General features: G+C 36.7%; 1 protein-coding gene across 5 annotated transcripts in view; it reads left to right on the plus strand.

Annotated features, from left to right (window-relative positions):
- LOC117400899 (DENN domain-containing protein 1B-like) overlaps positions 1-17,554 on the plus strand; it is a 93,837-nt gene continuing 76,283 nt past the window's right edge. For 4 of the 5 annotated variants that reach the window (XM_034001251.3, XM_059031787.1, XM_059031788.1 and 1 more), the window contains exons 1-2: positions 3-292; positions 1,126-1,190. In XM_034001251.3, coding sequence (XP_033857142.3) covers positions 276-292; positions 1,126-1,190 — 82 coding nt within the window. In that variant the 5' untranslated portion in view covers positions 3-275. Of the gene's footprint in view, positions 293-1,125; positions 1,191-17,554 lie in introns of all 5 variants that reach the window. The other variant, XM_059031789.1, reaches the window with a different exon arrangement.

Genomic DNA, 17,554 nt, shown 5'->3' on the forward strand with positions numbered 1-17,554 from the left:
TAAAATCAGGTATTAGCAAAGGAATGACGTCACTAAAGCTCCAGCTCTACTTCCTGGTTTCTGTACTGAGTAGCTGTATGGAACTGAAACACAAGCAAACCGGTTAAAGCAGTAATCAAAGGAAGCACAACATGACATATTACCACGAAGTCTAAAAACACATGCAAGCCACTCGACGCAAAACGGGTTCGAAACGAAACATTTACAGTCGAGTCTTCGTGGATTCAGACAGCAGTAAAACAAGCCGGTCTGGAGGAGTGGAGATGTTGTAAGCCATGGACAGCAGAATTAAGTAAGTACGAAGCGGTGCAGTAATAATAACCTACACGGTACGGCACTGTGTATGTGTGTGTGAATGTCACTGAGATACAATGCTTTCAAAAACAAAACTCGTAGTGCTTACGAAAATTCAGGATTTTGCATATTCTAATTGTAGACAACATGTACATTGTTGTCAGTGACTCATTCATTAAAACTGAACGCAAAAGTTTTAATTAATAATGTACGTGCTGTAGGCCCAAAGCCTTTAAAACACCCCAAAATCAGATGTCACCAGTCCTATTAGTCAGAGTAGAAAAAGGTCTGGATCAGTTGTTGCTAAAATGATTTATATTTAAACACATATACTATAGATTACATTGGTTACATTGTGGCTCACTTAACTGTCATTACTTATTTAACTAGCATTTAGGTTGTTATTTACAAGTTACAGTACGCTAAAACAAACAAAAAAAAAACAAAAAAAAACACATAAAACCTTCATAACAACGTTCCGTGTGTGTGTGTGTGTGTGTGTATATATATATATATATATATATATATATATATATATATATTATATTATATATTGATTGGCAGGAGATCTCTGTTGGTTTGAAATGCTTGTAGTTTGATATTTGCTCTTTGCTCTATGTAATTTAAAGAATACTTTACAAATGCCTACCAATGGTCTTGCCAGTTTTGCCTGGGTGTCCTGAATTTTACATACATTTGTCGAACAAAATTATTGTGTTTCAACCACCCGTCTTACAGTAAAGTCAGGGCTACTGGCATATAAATGTTTCTAAGTCAATGTATGATAAGGTGTGTAACCAGTCGTCTTGTGTGATTTGCTTGCCCTAACAGCGAGAACCCTGCAAGAACCTTTGATCTTGTACTGCAGGTGGAATGTCCTGCTTCTGAAAATAAAGGTATGACATTGTAGTTCCCATATGTTCTTTTCTGAATTTGTGTTTGTCAGCTGTAATGAACATGCTACTCTGAACCAGAGCATGGGGCTTCAAATTGATTTATTTTGATTTGGGAAAAGCAGCAATAAGTTGTGCACACTTTATTTATGTTAAAGGTGCAGGTTCCTGGTGTAAGTCAGTGTTGCTTATAAAGTGAATAGATACCTTAGAAACAGTTGCTGTGTAAGGTTATAGTTATATTTCATAAAAAGTAACTGTTTAAATTGTCAGAGGAAAATGAAAGTGCAGATGACAATAACAAATGAATGTCTTCATTGCCTCTACTTTAAGTGTGTAATATATCACCAGGGCAGTATAGATAAGAAGACTGTCCAGTCTTTTACATTCCTATAGACTGAACATGCAGGTATCATGGGAAAAGGAGTCTTGAATAGGTTGTTGATCAGAGAATGCTCTGGCTGCCTTTGAGTAGGACTCATCATGGTAAATATTTGCAAACATCTACACTAAAACTAACATTCAGAAATTAATTATCTAAACATTTACTAGTAGTAACTCTTTGCACAACCAATCGCAGAATTATTTTCAAGAGAAACTAAAACGATGAAATGTGTGTGGAAGTTACATTAAGAAGAGAGTTTATTTAAAGACACGAGCCAGCTTCCAAAACATTCAATATGCTAACAGTCCATGCTCAAGGGAAATGCATGTTTAATAAATATTCTAGGTATTCATGGATTTCTGATGGCTTGGTAACTGTTTCATTTTATATGGTGGCAGTGCTGCAGAAAATATGAATTGCTTCAACATTATATCTCTGATAATAATAATGCAAGAAAGGTTAAACTCTGAGCTTTTATATTCTGCTTTTTACTTTATCTATGTCTTATGTGCCAGATATGGTTCAGGCTAAAGGCATACAGCTTATCATTTTTTGTAGATGATATGCCAAGATAACATGTTGATGAAATGAAAGTTTTAAAATGACACATGTTTACACACTGTATTCACAATAAATAAAGTAAATTTGCAGCTCTGACAATGGGGCAGGATTTTGCTCTTCAGAACTAAATACTGTAGCAATAAAAATGGTCTATAACAAAAAGTAGTTCTTCATTTTGACGTAGCAAGGCTTTCTTCAAATTATACAATGTCCTTAAACCTTTAGAGAAATGCAAGCGTGATTCATGCAGTTTGTTTTCTGTTCCTGAACTGCTTACAAGTTGTGTGCTGCTGTGGGTTTCTGGGTGTAGTCTGAAAGCAGTAGACACATGTTTTCCTCTTTCAGTTATTGTATCATATTTAATAGCTCTTGTTTTGTATGAGTGATCAAAATTTGGCCTGAAAGACCGCAGTAAGCACTACTAAAGGTTTACTTCTTAAAGTGTCCAATTGTGTGATTGATGGGATAGTGTGAAATAATAAACATAATTGTCTTTATGATATATAATCTTAATGTAAATGGAACTTACGCAGCCATGATGGCACTAGAGATGCTATCTAAGGAAATCATCTAGCAATATCGAGCTGCCAAATTTTTAATTTTTTTATATATATATATATAAACATTCCTACTGGCATGAATAGCATACAGACACAGTGGTATTATCTGTATTTCCATATATATATGTATATGTATATATATATATATATATATATATATATATATATATATATATATATATATACTGTGTGTATATATATATATATAGACACACACACACACATATACAGTACTGTGCAAAAGTTTTAGGCAGGTGTGAAAAAATGCTGTAAAGTAAGAATGCTTTCAAAAATAGACATGTTAATAGTTTATATTTATCAATTAACAAAATGCAAAGTGAGTGAACAGAAGAAAAATCTACATCAAATCAATATTTGGTGTGACCACCCTTTGCCTTCAAAGCAATGATGATCACAAACCTCTGGAGGTGGGGCTCTCTTGGTTGTCAGATGGAGATTAAATATACCTGTGACACCTAGGCATTAAAAACCATACAAAAATATTTAATAACAAAACAATTAGGAATAGTAAAATAGGACATATGTGGTTTGAAATAAAGGACTGTATGAGGAATACATTATAATTACAGGGTGTCACGCTATCCTCATTGTATATGGCAACCATGTTTTGGAAAGGGATTTTGCACACAAGCATTTTACAGATGAAGCAAGAGCATGTGTTAAAGAACATATTATAAATTGTAATAAATAAATATCTTTAGCCCCTTTCACACTGGCACTTCTACCTCGTGGTCCGGACCCAGGTTATGGCTACCCGGGTCACAATCCCGCGTAGTGTAAAACCACGTACCTGGGTTGTTCCGGGTTAACCTGAGTCCCAGCAACCCACCTCAGGATGTGGGTTAGCATGCTTTGACCCAGGTTAAGCAAGACAAAATGCGTGACGGCCGACAAAACAACAAACAGCCATCCCTGCGTGAAGGTTTCACTTCAGCAAGGAACATTTTTGCTTATTCTGTTTAGCCACATTTTTGTTGCTTGATGCACACCATGAGCCAGATTGCAGCAGGGATGAAGAAACATTTGCTCTACAACATTTGGGCCAACGGTTCAATCCAGGGAAGCTTGGATGGAAGTGTCTGTAACAAGCTGCTTCCGGGGCATTGATACGTGTGTTGTTTACTTGCGTCTGTCACCCAGGTCAACCTTGCTTTATCAAAAGCAGTGTGAAATCACGTAGCCAAAATGCATGATACCGGGTCCTGACCTGGGTAGGTTCCGACACGGGTAGAGCATGCCAGTTGGAAAGGGGCTTTTGAAACCATGTTCTGTCCGTCTTGGTTTGTACAAACTGCTCAGATTCAAAAAGGTTAAATTATACTTTTTTTGCAATTCTTTGATGTGTAGCCTATATAATAACTGAACATTTAAGTTTTGTTTGAGACATCAATGTAACGTTATCTGTAATTAACAACGCTTACTTCTTTGGTCAGAGACCAAATCTGGCTGTGTGCATGAATGTTTTGCAGTATCTACCATATTTAAATGCTCATATCTCAAATCCTATGGAATGAATATCTGTAGTACCATACATACTGCATTTGGAGAAGTAACATATTTTTTGCTACAAAGTACAGAACTGCAATTTCACTTTTGGTTCAGGTCATGCAGTATTACAGCTGTTCTGAGTGCATTCTACAGTTCTTTAGTGCACTCGTGGTATAGTCTGTGATGTTTGGTCATAACAGTGATTAAGTAATTAGGAATACTTGGAAGTTAAAAATGAACAAGCTGATAAATACAGTAGTTCCACATATAGTATGATTCAAGAGACACTTGAATCATACTATATGAATCAAGGTGCTTTTGTTCTCATTATGTTGCAGTTCTCTTCTTGGTTGAGAAAGCATTTAAAAACAGAATCCTATCTTAATTAGCCTACAATCCCTGATGTAAAAATAGCAACAGCATATGATAAGTGAATTGCAGCTTATATATTTCGATAACCCCCCTTCTGTTGGAATACACAATTCTGAAGTTCCTTTCCTGACGTGGTTCTTAGCTTGTGTTTAATACCAGGTTGAGTTTCAGTGGAATGTTTGGGCCTGTCCTTTCTTTCCATATAAACAGCTCTACAGGAAGCCATTTTACATGACAGCATAGCTTACTGCCTGTGTCCCATAGACCACTGCCCCTAAGAAGCACTGTAAAACCTATTGCATGAATTGAGAAAATACATTTGTGGAAGGATTCAAAGTGATCATTTATGTTTTGGGTATACGGAATGGAATACTGCACGCAAGGTGTTTTTAAGTTACTGTACAAAACCATGGCTTTGATGCTGTTCTATTTCCATTTGAGTGATGCCAACAAGTCTCTGAGGTTAAAAGTAATGAATTTCAATTTATAAGTTGTAAGAGACCCATAAAATTAAAATGAGTCATAAAACACCTTTTCAGTATTCTCTGTTGACAGGATGGCTTAGTGTAAAATTGTCAATGAACAGTGTGGACGTGTATTATTTTACTGGTGTGCAAACCAGTATTTATAAGCAATATTATGCAAATTGATCAATTCATTTTCCCATTTTAGGGTGCTTCTTTTCACCTTATCTATACTGTAATTTTGAAGTACAGCTTTTTTTGGTTGTTTTTAAGTACCAACAGTTTTCTTTTTTGGTGGCATAGTGAGGGAGGTTAAGGAGCCTTCAAATGTTCATGTGCTTTGACTTGTCGTTCCTCTTTATCACAAGCCACATTTCTCCAGTTTAAATTGTATCATGTTTTTAAAAGAAAAAAAAAACAAAACATGCCGTTGTACTGTAGTATTGCAAATTAATACAGCGACAGATTTCTTTCGATCTGTGCCAAGCAGACTATATTGTTTAACACTGCCAAGGCAGCAGAGTGAGGCAGATGTTACCTGTCTTTCAGCTCTCCAGAGCCTGGTTACTGTAGTTAATAGAGTTCTATGTACTAGGCTATTTTATGATATATAGGGGGCCTAAAACTTAATGTGCTGCAAACAAATACGTAGTATAAACACAGCATTTAGAATGCAGATCAGCTGTATGTATTTATTAGTTATCATTTTCTAAACAGTTTTCCTTTTTTTTTTTTTTTTTTTTTGATTAGAAAGAGATAAATTTACCTCAGGCTTGCTTCAGTTGAAACTGATGATCTTATCAATTGCTGATGTGTATTAAGTTAGTGCTGTGCTTTTTTTTAGTAACCATTATTTCCTGTAAAGTCCTGCCAATGCACGCCTAGATTCAAGTAGCCTAATTATTCATATTGTACTCCGATATACTGTAGGCCTACTTCAGTCATTAATGATTGCTCACAAAACTGATAGGTGGTGGTAAACTGTTTAAAAGTTCTGATACAATTGGCCCTTGTCTGTATCCATGTTCGTTTATATTTGGGCGATTTCACCTCTATATCAAATACATTTAATATTATTAGCAACATGATATTGCTGATTTACACATTGCTTTTTCATATTTTATTTTTAAATGGATTGGGTATAACTTGCTTTAGGTTTACATGCATGTGAAAATCGACTCTACAGTCACGACTGTGTGATGTTGTCACGCGAATACAACGTGAAACAATAAAAGGACGTCCCTTTGGCAGCACGACTTTAAGGGCAGGGTCAATCGCGTTCTCACGATAAAAATAGCTGTAAAAACCATGTAAACCGGAGCAGGAATCGTGCTTGTGGCTCACGAGGTTTCAGCAAACAAGATCCAGTTCTTCTGACTTAATCTCACGTAATCTCCAGCAGAAAGGCCGTACAAAACACACACACACACACACACACACACACACACACACACAAAATGTACATTTATTGACTCATACCTACAACCGCCGATGGCAGTCATTATCACGCTACATTTTAAACATCATCAATATTAAAAATGAAAGACAAACTAGTTTTATTCAAGCACATCTTGTCAAACATCAGCACAGCCGAAACACCGTATTTAAATGAACAATTAAACATAAAAGGGTTTATTTTCTAACGTGCCACATATAAAGCACTACTTAAAAAAATGAAAAACTATAATAAAATAAACATTTCAAAAGAAACTAGTGTGTAAACAGGTTTATGTACATACAAAACTGTAAAAACAAAGGTCGTTTTTTAATCTAAAACTAAAGTAACGTTTGATTTCTCGTGTGTGTGTGTGTGTGTGTCACTCGCAGCACAGAATCCAGGTTGAGCTGCTGCAGCCTGCATCTTTGCAGTTTTCTGATCGAAATGTTTCTGCTGAAGTGCTGTGGCTAGCTTCAAGATGAAATCTCTCCTGATATTTTCCCTGGTGCATTTCTTGTAGAAAATGAAGGAATTGATGGCTGCTAGGTCCAGTAGTGATAACAACAGGCGTGTGTGTGTGTGTGTGTGTGTGTGTGTCTATATATATATATATATATATATATATATATATATATATATATATATATATATATATATATAAAGATAGAATATTGTAGGTTATATTCAAAATAAAAAAAATGTTAATGAAATTTAACTTTTAGATGTTCCACAAACACACACACACACACAGAAATATCAATTATAAGTAGTAAAACATGTACTTAGTAGAAATTATATTTTATATAATTGTGTGTGTGTGTTTGAGTGTTGAAAAGGTAACCAGACAAACAACTAGCTAATGCGCTGTGTAATTCAGAATGTGCATGACAACACGTGAATTCATTTCTCTTGTTGAATGTTTTTATCTTCATGGCAACACATGAAGCTCTCCTCACGATATTCAGAGTCGTTCTTTTCCTACTTAGGAAGCAGACACAGACATTTAAATATCCCCTCCCCTAAATGACTATGAATTGAGTAATCTGCATTGGTACATCCGATTTGTTTTTTTATTTTTCCGAAATCAGAACTGCACAGCAACGTGTTTCCTGAAAAGTACGGCAAACACGGAAAACTGTCATGACTTGTGCATGTAAACGGCGCCATTGTTTGCTTATTATTTATGTGCAGTGAATGAGAGTGACCAGCTTTGTCTGTGTTGTGGTCATCTCTGTACAGCCTGGATTTGCACAAATGTAGTTCTTGTTGCTGTCAGTCAGCAGGTTTTCTTTCCCCAGGAGGGATTTGCTTAACCCTGTCGCCAAAGACACTTCTCTCTGCAGGGATTGAAATCATGGAACTTGCAACAGTACTGGTGTGATTTCCCATGGCAAACCAAACAATGAAGCCGGGACATGGGCTCACACCTTGCTAATCTCAGTGCCCGCTCACAAGGCCACTTGTGTGTTCACCCATTATGACGGATTTTTTTCTGTTCTGCTTGAAGTTCACGTGTTCTGACGGGTACGGACAGCTCCTGCAGGGATGTCATCTTTTCAGGTGGTCAGGCATTGGTAAAGCCCGAACTCTCTTATGGTTGCAATATAATAAATATTCTGATCCTAGCCAATTTTCTGGTATTATTGTGATAGGTGGTTATTCATTACAAAGATTCGGCTGCTTTTTCCTTATTACAGGAAAAGGCCTATTAGCTGACCTAGAGTTTTAATATTTTCATCCAGGTATAATTCTTAAAAAAAAATAGAATAAAAAAAAAATGTTCCTACAGTAATATATTTTTTTTTAAAGATTTGTTGTTGTGTACATTATTTTTTCTCTTTTCCCTAGAGTCTAATTAGCACTGTCAGATTGTAAACAAGGGCTCTGACTGATCCTGTGTTTTTAGTCCAGCATTTTCAAATGTACAATACGAGATGGTAATTATCTTTTTTTGTGATGGTAACAAAATAGTGTTAGCTGTAGGCCTAACTTTTATTATTTTTTTAGTTGGTAACAGTCACTGTTAAATAGAAAAGAAAGCAATCCTACTAGCAGTCGAAGTAGTTGGTAGTAATTGATATGAATAGAGATATACAGTATATGGAATCTCAGTGACTTCACAGGGGCATGATAGTAGGACCCAGTGCAACCAACTCATCCCTTGACACAGTGTTCCTGGAACCTTTTCAGAAAACCACCACCAGAAACTAGCGGGACATGACAGATCCAGCCTGCAGACACATGTAACAGATTTACAAGCATGTGCCAGGACCTGTTAAGACCATTCTGTAATTGTTTGGCCAGTTAGATCAAGTCTGTACTGACAAATTTGAAATGTTTAATAACATTGTTAATCTTATGTGTATACTAATGTTACACAAGGGACAGTCAAATCGCACTGGCATTTTAATACAGTTTTGAAAACGGGACTTCTGTAATTTCGTTCAGGGACCTACTTTTTATTTGTTTTTATAAGAGGACTTCTGATCAAGTTATTTAAAAAATACATGTAATAAGTGAACTCAGCATGTTAAGTTTATTAAAACAAACTTTAACCTATAATTAAATATATTCCCTTAAAATGTCAAGACTAGAGGGAGCAATCCTTCCTGTGCAAATATGTCACCATACCAGTACAGGTCAGAACTTGTAGAAAAACTGTCTGATGCACTTCATAATCAATTTAATTTGGGAGGGGTGGGTCTGCCATTTTATAAGCACAATGTTCAGGTCCTAAATCCTCAGGTCTAAGCTGTTTAACGGCACTTTGCTTTGCCGTGGGCCAAACACATCGGATATTGGACCTTATATGAACCCCTTGTTGTCTTTTATTGCTTTCATATGCTAGGTCCTGTATCTAAATAGGCTGTATGATATGGTTAAATGTAGAGTGCATTAGTACAGTAGTTACTATAAGTTACTTCCCCCCAAATAGCAGAACAAGAATAAAAAATACCTTAGTTGTTTTATGTTTTTACACAAAAAAGCTCTTCCTTAAAAACAGTATTTGTTAATTGAAGATCCGTATCTCCAATGTCCAGCCATGACAAAATAAACACTTGTGTTTTCCTGCTCACACAGGTGAGAAACCATAATAGCAACCTGGAAACACTGCTAATAAATTGAGACCTTGTGTTAAATGCTTAGTAACATTTTAAAAAGTTTTACCACCACTGCATAAGAACTAGAGTTCCAATCTCTTTGTCATGAGTTTTTACCATAGCTGATGATGTTTTAGTAATTTTAATATTACATTTAGTACATTAAAACTGTAGTAGAAACGAGCATTAGTCATAGCCTGTTTCAAATGTCATGAAAGTGGATTGAAAATGTTAGCCATGTCACAGTTTTCCAAAATAATATTCTTATTGAAAATGTTTTATATTTGAAGTGTGCCTCTGTTTCATTGGCAGGAAAGGTATATTTTTTTTTATGAAAAAGGTACTACTCGGATTTCCATTATTCCTCGCTTCACGTCAAGACAGGAATAGTTTCATGTATTTTAGAATAAGAAAACATGCTCACTGTATATGTGGTCCCATTTTATTTTGAAGCTGTGCTTGTTGGATTTCAAGTTGAAGTGTGAGTCATTTGGCAGTACTGTGAGACGTTCTGTATCTATCTTTATCACAGCTGTGAATGGGTTGGACATGTGCCCTCCTAATGCAGGATCTATAAAGTCAAGGACATTAGACCATGCCTATATTCTAAATGCTTAGCTGTTTTTATTATCTTACATGTAAGCTTGTAACCTACACCTTTTACAGTCAATGTAACTCCCAATAATGTTACCTCAGTCTGAGAGGTTTTGAGGCTTTAGAGATATTTAGATGGTATACTGTACTGTAGGTCCCCATGTTGCTAATACCAGTTTAGAATTTAACTTTGCTTGGTTTTTACCTGAATAAGAATTAAGGACAAAAATAATTGCCACATTAAGGTAACTTAAAAATACAATAAAGTAATTACTGTGCTTTAAATATTGAAATTGATTTGTTAGGTAGTTTTGGACAATAAACAGAACTGGTTAACCTGATCAATTTTACTACTTGGGAAAGAACAGTTTTTTTGACAGTGATGAACCTTTAGATTTACTAAATAACCATGAAATGTAATGCCATTTGTCGCATGTAATTGGAATTTTTTTTAAATTTTTTTTTTTTTTATTATATATAAACGATTCTGTGAGTCTTTTTGTGCTTGAAAGATGCACACTAATCTGCTTACCCCTTTTAATTGAGAGTGCTTGGTGTGGAGCTCCTGGCAGTTAGAATAAATCTACTGATCCAGAAATAAAACGATGACCGCAGCTATTACATGCTTTTGGCTTTGAAATCCCCCCCCCCCCCCCCCCCCCCCACCTTTCGAAAAGAGCTTCATGTTCAACAATAGAAACTTCTACCGTATGTTCAGTTGACGTCTTCATCAGGTCACAGCGGGCTACCTTAGTTAACTTTCAGTTGAGTGTCTGATAGGATTTTCTCCTGTTTTCTTGGCTAGCTGGGTGAAAGTCTAGACACCAAGAAGCAGACTTTTTACTACAAACACAATATTATTGTGAATGTTAAGTAGCTGCAGCTTCCTCTGACGTGTAGGCTCTGCACGAACTGCTGGTTCAAAGAGCTAATCCTGACCAGTACATACTGTGAAATAAATCTTTCATGGATTAAAAAAAAAAAAAGAAATCTTTGCCAAGCAAGCCCCCAGCTTTGGTAGTTTAAAATAAATGACTGACAGGAATGGTTACACGAGAACAGAATTAAACTGACAAATTATTACCACAAATAGGCATATATAATACAAAATATAACTAATATAAAGGGCAAGTTTGAAAAGTCCTGTTGCAGCTTTTTTTTGTTTTTAGCTAAAAAAAAACACACCTGCATGATTTTCTAGATACAGTTATTTGTCATAAATAGGTTGTAATGAAGTGACAGGAGAGCAAAGGTCACAAGGGTTCTGTAGGACAGTATCTTACTGGTCTTTGAGGTCTAAAAAATACAAATGACTTGCCGTGAAGGGTGTATCATGCTCGTACTGTAAAACAGTCATTTCTCAATGTGCTCTTCTTCCATCTACACAAACTTGTCAATGGGACAAATGTCTAGATGCACCCTGTCTCCAGGCCAGGCTACAGGTTTCACATCCTCATCAGTCATTAACTATTGAAGATGCTTCCTGACCAAATATGGAAATTGTGATATAGCTTCCATTTTCAGCAGTGCAAAGGAGCTTTGTTGATGCAGGGCAGTGCTCGATCTCATGCTGCCTAGTTCGCTATTCAGAACGTGAAATGGAAGGTACTTCCATAACTCCTGTTGCTGTTATGTAGTGTTTACAAAACACCATGGCATGGTTCACTTGAATGACACACATGAATTTGAGTAGCGTTTTTGGTGTTTTATAAAACCCTTCATGTACAGTGCCGTGAAAGTATTTGCCCCTGTCTGATTTTCTGCATTTTTGCACATTTTTCACATTGTATTTGGTCAGATTTTTTTGTGGGTTGTAGTAGTATATAGAGGGAGTCTGAGAGAAAAAATGACACCAAAGTTTGGTGCTTCTTTCATTTGTTTGGTGTGCAAGGTAAACAAACATGCAATCTTCAGGTGTGAAAAAGTTATTGCCCCCCCCCCTAGTTAACTCAACCTAATTAAAGGGATAATTAGGGTCAGCTTTTTGAGTACTTTAGTTAACAACCAGGCCTGATTTGGGCCAGCCCTGCCCAATATAATTCTGACTAACTTTGGCCCTTACCATCAGAGTGAAGTTGTCAGCACACAGGTTCTAGAGGCACATCATGCCACGAACAAAATAAATTCCTGAAGACCTCTGGAAAAAAGTCGTTGATGCCTATCGGTCTGGAAAGGGTTACAAAGCCATTTCTAAGGCTCTGGGGCTCCACCAAACCACAGTCAGAGCCATATTGTCCAAATGGAGAAAGTTTGTGACAGTATTGAATCTTCCCAGGAGTGGCCGTCCTGCCAAAATCTCTCCAGGAGCAAGGCGTAAAATTGTCCGGGGAAGTCACAAAGAACCCTAGAACAACATCCAGGGATCTGCAGGCCTCTCTCGCCTCGGCTAAGGTCAGTGTTCATGACTCCACCATCAGAAAGACACTGGGCAAAAATGGGATTCATGGCAGAGTAGCAAGGCAGAAACCATTGCTCACTAAGAAGAGCATGCACCTGGATGATACTCAAGAGTTCTGGAACAATTTTTGGCCGACATGGGCCCCGTTATGTCTGGCGAAAACCAAACACTGCATCCCACAGTAAGAACCTCATACCAACGGTCAAGCATGGTGGTGGTAGTGTCATGGTTTGGGGATGCTTTGCTGCATCAGGACCTGGACGCCTTGCCATCATTGAAGGAACCATGAATTCTGCTCTGTATGAGAGAATTCTACAGGAGAATGTCAGGCCATCCGTCCGTGAGCTGAAGCTGAAGCGCAGCTGGTTCATGCAGCAAGACAATGATCCGAAACACAAGTAAGTAAAGTTTTGGAGTGGCCTAGTCAAAGTCCAGACCTAAACCCCATTGAGATGTTCTGTAAGGAGGAATGGGCCAATATTCCTCAAAACCGATGTGAGAGATCAACAGTTGCAGGAAATGCTTATTTGAAGTCATTGCTGCTCAAGGGGGTGCCACCAGTTACTGAATCTAAAGGTTCACATACTTTTTCACACATGGATATTGAATTTTGAATCATTTGTGGATAACTAAATGTTGAAAAAGTATCATGTTTTTGTGTCATTTGTTTAATCAGGTTATCTTTATCTATTATTAGGACTTAGATTAAGATCTAATAACATTTTAGGTTTGAAATATGTGAAAATCCTAAGGGGTTCACAAACTTTTTCTCAGCACTGTGTGTGTAATATACATTATATAGATAGATATAGATAGATAGATATATATATATATACACACACACACGCACTTTTTTTCCCATTATACCTACAAATCCATGTGATGAAAAGTTACACCAGCTGTTAAAGAAACATTGGATTACACTACTAGCAACCTATTAACCTGTCCTTCCTGCTTTCTTCTTATCAAAGCGAAGGTGTTGCCTTTTAAAGACAGGCATCCGAGGAACGTCAAAACATTGATTTTCATCTGACCTCTAGCTTTCATGCTCTGTCGAGCAGCCATTTTCTTGTTGAAGGTTAGTTACGCTCCCAGCCCTTGGGAAGGATGCCCCTCACCACTGGTGGTTCCAATACAGCGATCACCCACAGCTTCATAGGGGTGCGAAGAGAAGAAATTGCTTTCTCCGTCAAGGTGATTTCAATTCAATTCTCACCCATTAGCTTTGTACAGTTGACTTTAAAATTACTCCTTCAGACTGAAATATACTGTTTTATTTTATATTAAGATAGGTGCCCTTTGCATCGTGATATGTCTTCAAAAATGTTAATTCTATGTTCACCCACACATGCACAAATACGATTGGTGCATTGGCTTCTTAAACCTGCATTCCATTTAAATAAACTATTTAAATCATTAAAATTGGGCCTTTGTTAAATTTGAAAAAAAAAAATCTAAATAATTTTAACCTCCTGAAATGCTATCTTTTTACTTGAACATTCTGTAGAAGATTTAGCTAATATTACATTTATAGTATTTAGGAGTCTGTACTTGATTTCCAGTATTAAAAAACAGATTTATGTATTAATTGAAGATTTTGTTTTATTCAATAGATACAGTGAACATGGCTCTTTAACGTAAACAGATAAGGCTGAAACCTATGACCCATTTTTTGTGAACAGTGTTTGGGGAACTAGTGAAAAATAAAAAGTTTCTGATTGAGGTGGATCATCCAGGATGAAGCACTTCCTTTTAAGTGTAGGTTTGGGGTTTTCAAGGTTAAATTCCACATACTGTGACAGTGATGAACCAGGGGACATAACAGCACAGATAATGTGCACCAACATCTAATACATTATATATATATATATATATATATACTGTGTATGTATGTGTGTGTGTGTGTGTGTGTGTGTGTATATATATATATATATATAATATATATAGACACACACACACACACACACATATACAGTACTGTGCAAAAGTTTTAGGCAGGTGTGAAAAAATGCTGTAAAGTAAGAATGCTTTCAAAAATAGACATGTTAATAGTTTATATTTATCAATTAACAAAATGCAAAGTGAGTGAACAGAAGAAAAATCTACATCAAATCAATATTTGGTGTGACCACCCTTTGCCTTCAAAACAGCATCAATTCTTCTAGGTACACTTGCACACAGTTTTTGAAGGAACTCGGCAGGTAGGTTGGCCCAAACATCTTGGAGAACTAACCACAGTTCTTCTGTGGATTTAGGCAGCCTCAGTTGCTTCTCTCTCTTCATGTAATCCCAGACAGACTCGATGATGTTGAGATCAGGGCTCTGTGGGGGCCATACCATCACTTCCAGGACTCCTTGTTCTTCTTTACGCTGAAGATAGTTCTTAATGACTTTCGCTGTATGTTTGGGGTCGTTGTCATGCTGCAGAATAAATTTGGGGCCAATCAGATGCCTCCCTGATGGTATTGCATGATGGATAAGTATCTGCCTGTACTTCTCAGCATTGAGGAGACCATTAATTCTGACCAAATCCCCAACTCCGTTTGCAGAAATGCAGCCCCAAACTTGCAAGGAACCTCCACCATGCTTCACTGTTGCCTGCAGACACTCATTCGTGTACCGCTCTCCAGCCCTTCGGCGAACAAACTGCCTTCTGCTACAGCCAAATATTTCAAATTTTGACTCATCAGTCCAGAGCACCTGCTGCCATTTTTCTGCACCCCAGTTCCTGTGTTTTCGTGCATAGTTGAGTCGCTTGGCCTTGTTTCCATGTCGGAGGTATGGCTTTTTGGCCGCAAGTCTTCCATGAAGGCCACTTCTGACCAGACTTCTCCGGACAGTAAATGGGTGTACCAGGGTCCCACTGTTTTCTGCCAATTCTGAGCTGATGGCACTGCTGGACATCTTCCGATTGCGAAGGGAAGTAAGCATGATGTGTCTTTCATCTGCTGCAGTAAGTTTCCTTGGCCGACCACTGCGTCTACGGTCCTCAACGTTGCCCGTTTCTTTGTGCTTCTTCAAAAGAGCTTGGACAGCACATCTGGAAACCCCTGTCTTCCTTGAAATTTCTGCCTGGGAGAGACCTTGCTGATGCAGTATAACTACCTTGTGTCTTGTTGCTGTGCTCAGTCTTGCCATGGTGTATGACTTTTGACAGTAAACTGTCTTCAGCAACCTCACCTTGTTAGCTGAGTTTGGCTGTTCCTCACCCAGTTTTATTCCTCCTACACAGCTGTTTCTGTTTCAGTTAATGATTGTGTTTCAACCTACATATTGAATTGATGATCATTAGCACCTGTTTGGTATAATTGTTTAATCATACACCTGACTATATGCCTACAAAATCCCTGACTTTGTGCAAGTGTACCTAGAAGAACTGATTCTGTTTTGAAGGCAAAGGGTGGTCACACCAAAAATGGATTTGATTTAGATTTTTCTTCTGTTCACTCACTTTGCATTTAGTTAATTGATAAATATAATCTATTAACATGTCTATTTTTGAAAGCATTCTTGCTTTACAGCATTTTTTTCACACCTGCCTAAAACTTTTGCACAGTACTGTAATTCGGGCTTTTGATTTTCAGTTTTAACTGATAAAAAATGATAAAAACAAAAATTGAAATCATTGTATATCCAATAAATAATGGAAAAACACTGGAAGTGGCTACTCAATTCACGTTGACTTGACCCCTTTCCTGTGAAGAAAATAAATAAAATTGTATGGCACATTGATTCATTCTGAATACTTTAAACCCACCCCGCATACACGCTATTTGTACAGTGAGAAGTGTGGCGGGGGTTTCAGTGCAAGCTTTAGTTCAGCCTTGGAGAGATTCCTAAGGGCATCGGTGAGCTCCGGAAAATTTTTTAAATTAGCAATTTTTTTACAAAAGGATTTCATAGTTTAGTCGCAAGTTCAAAGCAAACGTTATGTGAAAGGTCAAAGAAAAACAATTAGGACCTTGCTTGTCATTCTAATTATATATGGAAATACACAAGTTTTTTTGTACATGGTGTAGTAACACGATTGCTCAAAAAGGAAGGGGGTGGTGAACTATATTAGATATTATCAGATTACTTGGGATGACTTACATTTGTTTTTTTAATTGTTACTTTCCCGTTTGTTTTGTGGTATGTGATGGTAGCACTTTCACATTGTGGCCTTGGTCAAAGAAACAAAAATGATTTTCAGCCAATCAGTGTCACCTGTCACTGTTTCCAAGCTCTTGTCACAGTTTGCAAACTATTTCTATGTGCTGTCTTGATGTGGATGGGTTTTAAAATTACAACATTTTGGTGAACAACAAATGTTTCTAAAAAGACCCTGTTATATTTGTACAAAAAAATGCTCCAAGCCTAGTACACATTTGTAAAACAGTGTAATTTGAATCCCAGTGCACCACTAAAATCTTATTCTGCTAGGCAAATGTTGTTATTACTAATGTGATTAAATATAGTCATATGTTTTGGCCATATCTGTATTTAATTTAAGAATCGTTATGTTTTATGTATATTTTAAAAAATGGCATAAAATAGTTAGTGCTCTAAGTGTTTTAAAAAGTGAACTCTCTTTGCTTTATTGTATGCTTTTTCTTTCTTTGATTTCCACAAAATGACAAATGCTTTTTTTCAGATTTTAGTAATCTGATCTAATAAAATTTTTTTTTAAATAACTGACCTTTTTTTTCTTTTTTATTAATACTTGTTATCACTGTTTGTCATTAAAAAGCGTTTGCCAAAGACAATTTTTTGACAATTTCTTTGCAGAAAATGCACTTTTTGACTGCAGATTTCCGTTGGGACTATATAGGTAGTATTTACACACTCGTGAAATTTAAAACAGAATTACAAATTGTGATGAAATGTAGAAAAACCCCAGAAGAATATGCCTGTGACCAGTATTTTGTTGTGCAAGACAGCAAAGAAGGTACAATTTGAAGTGTGCAAGTACTGTCGCGTTACTATATATATTGTGACCGAAAAAA

The sequence above is a fragment of the Acipenser ruthenus genome, chromosome 10 (assembly GCF_902713425.1).
Source record: "Acipenser ruthenus chromosome 10, fAciRut3.2 maternal haplotype, whole genome shotgun sequence".
NCBI classification, from domain to species: domain Eukaryota; kingdom Metazoa; phylum Chordata; class Actinopteri; order Acipenseriformes; family Acipenseridae; genus Acipenser; species Acipenser ruthenus.